This window comes from Podarcis vaucheri (assembly GCF_965113315.1).
Source record: "Podarcis vaucheri genome assembly, chromosome: 14".
Classification (NCBI taxonomy): domain Eukaryota; kingdom Metazoa; phylum Chordata; class Lepidosauria; order Squamata; family Lacertidae; genus Podarcis; species Podarcis vaucheri.
This window is the reverse complement of record NC_138752.1, coordinates 38,573,115-38,585,222: the sequence shown is the minus strand read 5'-3', so window position 1 is coordinate 38,585,222 and position 12,108 is coordinate 38,573,115. Positions and strand designations below refer to the sequence as shown.

The following is a 12,108-nucleotide window of genomic DNA, read 5'->3' as shown; positions in this document are numbered from 1 at the left end:
ACTGCATATGCTATAGGCAGGATGTGTCCCCTTCAGCACAGATAAGCCACAGAGCCAGTTATATGTACTTCCGAAGCACTGCAGATAGGAGCCTGCATGATATCAGCAGAGGATTATCAGGTTGTTGATTAGTCTCCTTCCAAGCATGATCTACAAGTTGTGAAGGCTGCTCTGTTCAGTGTGCATGCTACAATTTATCACTAATCTCTAAGCCTTAAAACCACCAAGGCTTAGGCAGCTCAAGCTAACATGAATCTCATGTCTTGTTACCAAAGCACATGGACTGTGTACCTGTGGCAGAGTGATTAATAAACATGATGCTAACCAGTACTTTTTTTTCTAAAAAAATTTTTTTAGGGGTACTCTCATTTTGACTCAAGAAAATCACCATTTTATGGTTCAAATCGGGAAAAATAAATACACTAAATGGACAAAAGTACAAAGATTCACAAAATGTTTAGGGGTACGTGTACCCTTGAGTCCCCACAGAAAAAAAGCACTGCTGCTATCAAGAAATTTGTTAAAAGTTCACTACTGGCTTCTCAGTTATGGGCTTGAATACCACATGGGCTTGTATACTTTTAAAAAGATCTTGGAAACAAGCTTAACTGAGGGTGGGGAAGAACATGCCATTCATCCAATTTGGGCTGCAGGCAATAGTTCCACACTTAGTCACACCTTCATGTGTTGCATTCATTTTCTGTATTTGTGTATGGGCTGTAGGAAGCTCTTTTTGGTTAATGCCTTAATGCATTGAGCCATGCCCCTGATTGTCACCAGGCTACCTTAGGTGCTTTCTTCCAAGTTTCCAGTACAATGTGCTTCTGTTGCTTCCAAGGTGAAAAAAATAAGAAGGAAGGAACTGGTGTTATACAGGCAATGACTAATTGACAGGTGACAGCGCACACGTGCATTGCCACAACCCAGAAGGGGCTGAAAAAAAGGCGGGAGGGTAACTGGCTTACGTGCACTCCGCCAACATGCAAGGGGGTCAGGAATATAACTTGTGCAAAGCAGTCATTGCCTGTACTAAGGGGAGGTCTGAGCAACAAAGAAGACCCTGATAGGGAATCAGCATGTGCAGCCATCTGACTAAGGTTCAGAGAAGAAAAAAATTAGGGAGATTCAAGGGTCAAGGCTCACTGAGAGCAAGCCTGGGAGGAGATCTGGCTGTGAAGGAGGCTTGACATGTCCCAGAGCAATATGGGCCTAGGAACTTTTCCATCATTTATTTTGAAAGACTCCCTGGAAAAAGGAGAAGGCAAATGAAGGATAGTGTCATGAAATAATAAAAGCAGCAAACAGACAAAAGAAGTGCTTATATATGTGTGTGCGTGTGTGTGTGTGTGAGCACACGCGTGCACATATGTGAGAGACCGACTGACCAGCATATGTATGAACCAGCAGGGCAGAGGTGGTCAGAAGCAAGGAGATGGAGCAAAATACAAGGAACATGTAAATGTATAGGCACTATATGGAGGGACTTTACACCTACCACATGTGCTTGTCTGAATGGCAGGGAGGATGACTCCCATATAGCAACCCGGCCTTAGTCCTCAAACCACCTTCAGACATATAAGTGGCAACATACAACCCTGTCAGTAAGAGTAAGGTACTTTATGCCTATAACGCTATCTGAAGAATTGCAGCCAATATACCCTTATCATAGTTAAGTGGAATTTATATACCAGATCATCTGAACACCTCCCTAGGCACAAAACTATCTTGGGCTGTACTACTAGGGCAGGCATCCCCAAACTTGGCCCTTCAGATGATTTGGGACTACAATTCCCATCATCCCTGACCACTGGTCCTGTTAGTTAGGGATTATGGGAGTTGTAGTCCCAAAACATCTGGAGGGGAGGGCCGAGTTTGGGGATGCCTGTACTACTGACTATGCTACCACTCAGTGGATTTGTAACTGGCTGACTGACCGAACCCAAAGGGTGCTCATCAATGGTTCCTCTTCATCCTGGAGAAGAGTGACTAGTGGGGTGCCACAGGGTTCTGTCTTGGGCCCGGTCTTATTCAACATCTTTATCAACGACTTGGATGATGGACTCAAGGGCATCCTGATCAAATTTGCAGATGACATCAAACTGGGAGGGGTGGCGAACACCCCAGAGGACAGGATCACACTTCAAAACGACCTTGACAGATTAGAAAACTGGGCCAAAACAAACAAGATGAATTTTAACAGGGAGAAATGTAAAGTATTGCACTTGGGCAAAAAAAAAAAATGAGAGGCACAAATACAAGATGGGTGACACTTGGCTTGAGAGCAGTACATGTGAAAAGGATCTAGGAGTCTTGGTTGACCACAAACTTGACATGAGCCAACAGTGTGACGTGGCAGCTAAAAAAGCCAATGCAATTCTGGGCTGCATCAATAGGAGTATAGCATCTAGATCAAGGGAGGTAATAGTGCCACTGTATTCTGCTCTGGTCAGACCTCACCTGGAGTACTGTGTCCAGTTCTGGGCACCACAATTCAAGAAGGACACTGACAAACTGGAACGTGTCCAGAGGAGGGCAACCAAAATGGTCAAAGGCCTGGAAACGATGCCTTATGAGGAACGGCTAAGGGAGCTGGGCATGTTTAGCCTGGAGAAGAGGAGGTTAAGGGGTGATATGATAGCCATGTTCAAATATATAAAAGGATGTCACATAGAGGAGGGAGAAAGGTTGTTTTCTGCTGCTCCAGAGAAGCGGACACGGAGCAATGGATCCAAACTACAAGAAAGAAGATTCCACCTAAACATTAGGGAGAACTTCCTGACAGTAAGAGCTGTTCGACAGTGGAATTTGCTGCCAAGGAGTGTGGTGGAGTCTCCTTTTTTGGAGGTCTTTAAGCAGAGGCTTGACAACCCTATGTCAGGAGTGCTCTGATGGTGTTTCCTGCTTGGCAGGGGGTTGGACTCGATGGCCCTTGTGGTCTCTTCCAACTCTATGATTCTATGATTCTACAGTTATTAACAATCTTTATCTATTCACACAAAGCAACTTCATGTTTAACATTCTGCCTTATCACTATATGGCTCAGAAGTTCTTTTAACAACAAAAGACTAGTAGCCCCTACAGTATGTTAGAATAGGCTTGTGTTTCACCAGTGAAATCCTCACGAAAGTGCAGAGAAATAAGGCTAGACTAGAATGCAAACCTTGTACAGCATACTTGACAGCAGGACTGTTGAAAGCTCTGGAAAGACATTTGTGAATTGCAACCCCCCCACCCTGCTTCCCCACCATCTGATACTGCAGTAGGTACTGGCATAACCAGCCAAGCATAAGCCGCGATAACAGCCATTAGGAAGTCAAGCCAAGGCAGAAGAGAAAAGCAAAGCGTGGAGTATTCAAATCTTGAAACCTACCTTTTTGGGGATGCAATGCTGCAAAGAGAAGGGGTGCAGCAGACAGGGAAATGACAGTACGAGACAAAAGAGAGAGAGAAATCAAGAAAAGTTCAGTAAATTAGAGCCTTAGAGAAAAACTCAAGAGTAAGATTTGAAGTCAAATGAATGAGATTAAAGAACAGATGGACACCCAACCATTGTATCACAGTTCTTCCTCCTCAATTCTCTTATCACATTTATCTTTCTATACAATGTCTCTTCACCTAACTGCTTATGACTTCTGAACTTGCCCTTCAACCTTCCCTTCTACTCTCACTCCTTATACGCGACTGCGCTCTGTTGTTGAGGTTTTCCTGTTAGTGCTGTGGTACTTACCCTTTGACTTCATTTGATCTGATCTGGATTATTTAATTTCCATACCGCTTAATGTATTAAAAATATATCTAAGTGGTGTACAAAAAATGAAGCAACAGACAACTTAAACAAAATATTACAAAAATACAGAGTTAACATAAAAATGGAATCCCCTCCCCTTGGAAAATTGGACAGGTGCAGATTACATAATTTCAAAAACCAAACCATTTGCATGTGTGAAATGCTAAGAAACTATTTGTGAGGCTGTTAACCGAGCTCCTTGAAGCTTTACATTTTGGGCCACACAACCAGAACACATTTCCTCCAATCAAGTTTCTGTGATTACAGAATACTAGCTGTTCAGCTTATACAAAAGCACAGCGTTCTCATGCCTGTCAGCCACTGGTCTTGTGCTATTTCTACTAACGATAAATGGAATATTTAGAACACTGACCCAAATCTCTGAAATGTCAATGCTTCTGACAAGAATATAGAAACTTTAAGGCTTTCACAAACACTTGTCAGCTGAATAAGCCCCAGCGGAACATCTTAAAGGGCTCTTTCATCAAAGATGCCTCGTGCACTTAACTCTGCCCAGTTTTAGTACTTTTAGCTGTAGCCCTTTCACCCCATTTCTCTTAAGTTTGTCTTTATAGATTGTAAGCCAGTGTTCAAAATTAACTGGGCGCTCAGCACTTTTTGCTACTGGTGCAGGTCCATGATGCAGCCTTTCCACAGGCCACCCAAACACAACTCACAGATCAGTTTAAAAACCTTTGCCTTAGTTCATAGTTAATACCAGTTCCATTTCCACTGTGTGTTTCTCTTTCTTGCATATTGGACAACTGAATATCTGTAAGAGCAATCTACAGTCAAGCAATGTAGTTGAGGTCACAGAATTGTAGAATCACAGAATTGTAGTGTTGGAAGGGACCTGAGGGTCATCTAGTCCAGCCCCCTGGGATGAATAGCCTTTCTTTGTGGTGACTGCAAGCCAGGTTTAAGGTGCCATTTGGTGTCTACCTTATCTATCTGAGTTTCTAACACTGTTGTAAGCTAGAGGTTCTGTGCCTGCTTAATATATCTTGTTTAATGATTTTAGTGGTTTCTATAAATATTACAATTGTTACATCTCACAGCAGGTTGTTTTTCACTCTACCAAATATCCACACTGCTTGTGCAATAAAATACACAATTATACCCTGACAGGAGTTCTATAATCTAGGTGGGGCATCAGAAAAGGCTTTCTCCTACTTCTCCCATTAGTAGTTGAGGCTTTGCAAATGCAGAGAAGACCCTCTTCAGATCTTAATGAAGGGGGCAAGTTCATATGGGAAGTCACAGTCTCTTATATTATTTTAAGACACAATCTATTTAGAGTTTTAAAAAAACATGACTAGTGCTTTGAAAGAGCTCCACCACTATGGTCCTTGTTCTTTAAAAGCCCAATTATCAGAAGCTGAAAAAGCAAACATACGCATGTAATTATTCGGTTAAGTTGGTACAGTCTCTATACTTTTCCACTGAGCACCCACATTATTCTGCTTTTGCAACCATATCCACTTCCCATGTAAGTCAAGAGCATTACTAGAGGAGAGGGAAAGCCTCTCTGGAGTATGTATGAATCCCTTTTACCTCTTCTGTTTGACGGTTATGCCTTTCTGCTGAAGAGCCTTCTCATTGGCCATCTGCAAAAGCTGGATCTCCTTCCGTGAAAAGAGCCGAATCGCAAAAGCTTTCTCTAGCAGTTTCTCAGGAGACACTGACTTTGCAATATCCCTAACAAAAGCTCGGATGTCCTGCTGAACGTTGTCTGACTCCATAGTCTGCCCAACCCTGACTTTATGAAAGAATTTGAGAAGAGCTAGTGCAACACGGTATAGAACCTTGTAGCCCTCTACCAAGAATACATCAAAGACCCGTGCAACATATATCAGAGGCAGTTCTCCAAAAAGCCACCGTTGCCAGTCTGAATATACTTCTAGCACATCCTTGGAAACTGCTACCATCAGCTTGTGGGCCGCCTGACAGTATTTGTTAACCAGATCGCCAAAAGTCATGCAAGACGACTCAAAAGCCAAGAATGTCTGATCAATGAAGTGCTTGGAGGGATCGTTGCAGGCAAGGATGCGGCAGACCTTCTCAAAGCACTCTGCTTCATCCCTACTGTAATGGAGGAGAAGTGCTACCACTGAAGGCAGAGCTGGGCAGAATGATATGTCCGGGAACTGGCTTGCAATGCATGAAATTATCTTCCTGACTGCCCCAATGCCTTCTGCATTCAGGCAGTAAGTGGGAACAAGGCTGTTGTCCACAAATTCTGGAAGCGGAAGACTGCCGCTGTTACGTTTGCCAGCAATTTTCACCACAATGTCCCGGTAGACGTGGGCATCTGGAGTCACTGTGCGGCAAGGGATATCATTAATCAGTTTGTGGTACACTTTGGCTCTTAAAGAGTGGTTTTTGGCCCAATATCCCTGGCGAGCCAGTTGCTTCAGGTCCTGAAATTCTGTGCTGGTCAGTTCCTTTGCATCCTGGTCCTGGATTGTAGAATCCATTTTATCCCAGTCTATAAAGCGGCTATATTCACCCATAGCTATTAAGATACTCTTCGCAGAATGACATAAAAGCAAGTATCTTATCTGGCCCTTGGAGCACTTTCACTTTTTCCTGGAAAAGAACAAAGCAAACAACAGGTTACGGCTACTTTCGTGTCAAGAACATGTAAATTGTTAATAGTTTGTCCTGCTATTGGCAGTGGAGTGCAAGTTCCAGACTGCCTGCAAAGGGGCTTCACTCAGGTAATTGATGGCTTATTACTTTTAAACTGATGTACCGGTATTTCCCTCCTCAGTGGGTTAACCTTTTCTATCTGTGCAATACACTGTTCTGTGGCTGAAAACTGTAGTAAACTGAGCTGAAGAATACAGTGGTACCTCTGGTGAAGAATTTAATTCATTCCGGAGGTCCGTTCTTAACCTGAAACTGTTCTTAATCTAAGGTACCACTTTAGTTAATGGGGCCTCCTGCTGCCACCACGTGATTTCTGTTCTCACCCTGAAGTAAAGTTCTTAACCCGAGGTACTACTTCCGGGTTAGCGGAGTCTATAACCTGAAGCATCTGTAACCTGAAGCATTTGTAACCTGAGGTACCATTTGTAATTTGCCTCAAACATCCCTTTCCAGCACATCTTATTTATATGGTACCAGAAAGCAGGGAGGTGGGGGGAAATTATACAGGACATCAGAAAATAAAGATGCAAATGCTACTGCCATATCAGAATCCTCTGTCTTTTGAGGAAGGAGTTGCCATAGGAGACTACATTATCAAGCTTTTTGGGAAATGCAATGGCTTCGTGAGCATACTAGGTCATAGGCAGGAAAGGATTTTACTAGCTGTAGCCAAATAAAAACAGGAATCCTGTAGTACCTTAAAGCCTAATTAATTAATGCCATAATAAATTAGTCTTTCAAGTGCCACAGGACTCTGGTTCTTTTTGCTGTAACGAACAGGGCTAATCCTCTGGAAGATACAGCCTAACAAGTCAGGTTAACATAGGCCTGTACAACACTTGGAAGAGCAGGAGTTCAACAACAAAGTCAGGGATGTACGTTCAACATGCGCATAGTTAGTCTGTCTGTAGAATGGCAATAAATTGTTTAGTCCCAAAGTTTAAGCAGCAGCTTTCCAATAGGAAAGCAAATTTGCTTTTGTAAGCAGAGCTTTGGAAATTCAGTATTGGCTGTTGTATTAAGTGCTATGACAGACTTAATAAAAGACAAGTTAAGTGGTTCTCCATCACTTAAAAACCAGATAACTTTAAGAAATTAAGTGTCTATCAATATGTTTTCTATAACAGGTTACACTAATGCATGAAATACTGGTTCATGTGCCAAGAGTGGGTGTTGTCTCACTTCTGTTAAAATTCTGAACCTTTGCCTACTCTAAGGAAAACATGCTTATAAATATTGCGTATAAATAGGCATGGCAATGAGGGCAAGTCCTTGTCCAGATAAATCAAGATCTTGGTTGAATATTAATCTGGATATCTGAGATTCCACATTAGTCTCAAAATTAGTACGGTGTCAGATCAAATGATATAGCCAATGTTAGTCCTACTCACAAGTAGACCGATTAAAATTTTGACCTAACTCAGGCACATTCATTTTAATTATTCTACTCTGATACAACCCATGTCTTTAGGAAGCCCTATGGAGATATGATTTGAAACTATCAGGCACATGCAGAGAATCAGAACTGCATCACACATTACATGCAACACTCTATGGGTATACATAGACTATCACGTATAGGTTCTATATCAGGGATAGCTAATCTGTTGTCTTGCTGAATTACAACACCCCTATTACTGGCCATGCTGGCCAAGGCTGATGGTATTTGAATTCCAACTTCTAGAGGGCCACAGGTTAGCCACCTTTATAATACATGGTTAAAGGGTTACAAGTGGGAACTGTTGCAGCATAGAGTTCTTCTGTTTAGAATTCCAGCCAGCCATGCCCTTTTCCAGAACACTCCATTCTATTCCTCCCACCCACCCCCCAAATAGCCCAGCAGTATTTTTCAAAAATATCTCCTCACCCCTTAAATATTTTTTCCTTTAAAAAAAAATACTTCTACAAATCCAAGCCTGCCGATATCTCCCGCTCGCCAGAGTTGGTGCCATCTTGGCTATGCAAGGATCCACATACAGAAGATGAGTTTACTATTAGTACAGTGGTGCCTCGCAAGACGAAAATAATCCGTTCCGCGAGTCTCTTTGTCTAGCGGTTTTTTCGTCTTGCGAAGCAACCCTATTAGTGGCTTAGCGGATTAGTGCTATTAGCGGTTTAGCGGCTATTAAAGGCTTAGCGGCTAAAAGGCTATTAGCGGCTTAGCAGCTTAGAAAAAGGGGGGGGAGCGAAAAAAATTGCAAGACTCGCAAGACGAAAGCAAGCCCATAGGGAAATTCATCTTGCGAAGCGCATTGAAAAACGGAAAACCCTTTCGTCTAGCGGGTTTTTCGTCTTGCGAGGCATTAGTCTTGCGGGGCACCATTGTATACAGCTGCAATCAAAATTTCCTCTTTGGCAGAGTTCCTTTTTCTCCTGCTTCAGCATAAACAGATCAACCTGCTTATACATTCCAGTTAAGTATACAGGGTTTACAGCAGAGCGCATAGGTGAGAATCACAGCTGTTGCCCTCGAACATTTATTTTTATCAGGCTTGAAAATAGCAGCCACCTTAAAGACAATTTATTTATGGCATGAGCTTCTGTACCTTTTGAAATCTCAGTGTCTGCGCTCTGCAAAATATATTCGTTTTTAAATATGCACAAAGAGTTTGACCAAAAAGCAGAACTGAGAAAAACAAAAGTAAAATCCCTGCAAACAAGAGACAGTTTGCATTTAATGGCAGAAGCCAGTTTCCAGTACTGCTGGTTACCAGCAGGTTCACTGTTTGCTGAGACTAGAAGCATCGCTGTTCTTTTTAAAAAGGGGCTGGGATTAGGAGGCAGAATGGGAAATAATTAGTATTTTAGTCCACTGTTATGGATTACCCAACACGGATTAAGTGTTCCTGGTAAGGTTGTCTTGAGTCACATCCCTGATTTGGTCAGATTGCCAACTGCAGACTGCTGCCTCTTTAGTAGCAACTCTCCACAACACTTTTTGCAGAACTGTGAACCCCACAGCCCCTCTTCCAAGAAAAGCAAAAAACCATTTTCTATGAGGAAATCCAGATGCTGTAACTCGATTAAATAATGCAACAACACTGGTGATTGTTTCATGTAAATTAATCTTGTTAGTTACAGGGAGGCACAAAGAACTATGATGCTCTGGTCTCTATCAGCCGTCAGATCTGAATGGATGGGAATCTGATCCTCTTCAACTGGCCTGTCTATACAGCTTAGCTGAGCCACTTCTTTTATTAGTCTCAGAAAATCCTCTTCCTCTTGGCTTTTGAGACTGCATCAGTCACAGCACCACTTTCTGGTCTACAATTGCAACATTAAGGGCTAGAAATTTGCTGAGAAAGAAGTTGAGACTATTTTGTTGGATGAAACCAAGGTCCAGCTAGCCAGCATTCTGTTTTCTGTAGAAGTCTAATGTAAGCTTCCCAGAAAGATCTAAACAGCCCTGCTTCTAACACAGCAATATTTGAGCTCTGTACATAGAAGTATCATTTAGCTATTAAAGTGAGTAGCTGTAGACTTAAACATTCGACCATGGCAGAATGGTATGATAAAAAGCCAGGATATGCACAAGCTTTTGAGCAACCTGCACACAAGCCCTTTGCTCTCACTTGACTCTTCTCTTTGCCTGCTAATGTAAACAGACCAAGAAGGCTCAGTTAATCTTGCCTACTGCGTACAACCCAGGGACTATGGTTAATAGTTTCCAACTGAGTCAGGAAATAGAGGCCAATTGTGGTTTTTAAAGTAGCAAGCTACAGAAGAAGGGAACAGGTGAAACCTTAATTTGTGCTCTTACCTGTAGCCTAGTCACTTGCCTGCTAACTTATTATCTCTGTCAATCAAGTTTTTATAAAAAGTCAGATCCTTAATTCATTTTGGGTCATATACACCTAGTGTAGGTGCGTATCTATGGCTAATAACTTTTGTGGATTTATTTGGAAGGGCAACATACTTTCTTTGGTTCGATTAAGAAGAGTAGACCATTTGGCATTCCCCCAGAGCACTCAATCAGAACCGTGTTGACATTTTATACAGTAAAGTCTTTGCAACTTAGAGAATGCGGGTACCTTTTATTAGTACAAAAATACTGTAGAAGTGAAAAAGGTTAACACCCCTTCTTCCTTAATTTCTGTATTAACTCTAACATTTCTTACCATTAATGCTACAAGGACACATATGGACACAAGGACACATTCACAAATATGGGACCAGATCCACATTACCACACAGATGCCCAAATCTTTGAAGTAATGCAATGAGCAGAATGAGTCTAATGGCACCTCACTTTATACAAACAGACTATTTCCAAGGGCTCCCATTCTTGTTTATACCAGCTCTTCCAGATTTCTACACACACACACACACACACACACACACACACGGATGGTCAGCACTTGTTCAGCGATTATTTTTGTCAGTCTTGAATTGAGCAAGGGATGTTACTAGTGGACAAGTTAAGGTTTTAAAGTATCAATTTCATGGTATTTACACTGATGCCATTCCTTATGGGTACAGTGGTACCTCGGGTTAAGTACTTAATTTGTTCCAGAGGTCCGTACTTAACCTGAAACTGTTCTTAACCTGAAGCACCACTTTAGCTAATGCGGCCTCCTGCTGCCGCAGGGCCGTCAGAGCACGATTTCTGTTCTCATCCTGAAGCAAAGTTCTTAACCCAGGGTACTATTTCTGGATTAGCAGAGTCTGTAACCTGAAGTGTATGTAACCTGAAGGGTATTTAACCCGAGGTACCACTGTATTGCTGTATTTAGAAGAGGGACCATTCTACTAGGGAAAGGCTACTGTGGGGCCAGGATGACCAAGCTCCAAATTATTGTCATAAAGATATTTTTTTTTGTGGGGGTAAAGAAAAGCTCCAAGGGATTTGCAAAGCTTCAGTTTTCTTTAAACAGACATGCAGAAATCTAGACAAGTGCAGCAACAGGAAACATTAGATTTACTGAACAATAAGACATGCATTATTGGCAACAGAAACAATTCTCTCACCTCAGGAAATGTCTACCTCAGTTCATCTATGAGAGTTAATGAAATACTGTTTCTGTAGTGGAATTGTCCAACACTGATGCACTGAGTTCAATGGATTGCCTTAATGAGGTTAAATGTAGTTCGATTATCTCCTTGTGAATTGCCTCAGGCTTTGTGTACATCAGCATCAGCTTCTCTCACCACTTAAACTGGGACTACAGGAATGTAGATCACAGTAACTCATGCTAACCTAGCCAGTGTTTCAGGTGGCAATTGCTTCCTGATCCATTTTCCTCTGAATCTATATACAGTGGTGCCTTGGTTCTCAAACGCCTTGGTTCCCAAACACCAAAAACCTGGAAGTGTTCTGGTTTCTGAATGTTTTCTGGAAGCCGAACATCTGATGTGGCTATCAGCTATTGTTTCTGGGGCGCCTGCACCAATCAGAAGCTGTGCCTTGGTTTTTGAACATTTCGGAAGTGAAACGGACTTTCGGAATGGATTAAGTTTGCTGCTTTTGCTATTTATTTTATTTTTGTGGCTTTTTCGGTTCTTTTGTTTTTGTGACTGTGTGGAACCCAGTTCAGCTACTGATTGATTGTGCGATTGTGAAAATAGATAAAAGCCCCCCATCCAAACAATGACTATCATCAGAGCAGGTAAGAAAATATATTAATTTTAATTTTTATCATCTACAATACTGTCTTATTTATTTTACAGTA

The 12,108-nt window shown here is 41.9% G+C and overlaps 1 protein-coding gene across 5 annotated transcripts in view; it reads right to left on the bottom strand.

Moving 5' to 3' along the window:
* The window catches only part of TBC1D24 (TBC1 domain family member 24), a 31,488-nt gene that overhangs the window by 10,548 nt on the left and 8,832 nt on the right, over positions 1–12,108 (bottom strand). For 4 of the 5 annotated variants that reach the window (XM_082198973.1, XM_082198975.1, XM_082198976.1 and 1 more), the window contains exons 2-3: positions 5,342–6,376; positions 3,371–3,388 (exon numbers count right to left, since the gene is read on the bottom strand). In XM_082198973.1, coding sequence (XP_082055099.1) covers positions 3,371–3,388; positions 5,342–6,300 — 977 coding nt within the window. In that variant the 5' untranslated portion in view covers positions 6,301–6,376. The remainder of the gene's footprint in view (positions 1–3,370; positions 3,389–5,341; positions 6,377–12,108) is intronic. The other variant, XM_082198977.1, reaches the window with a different exon arrangement.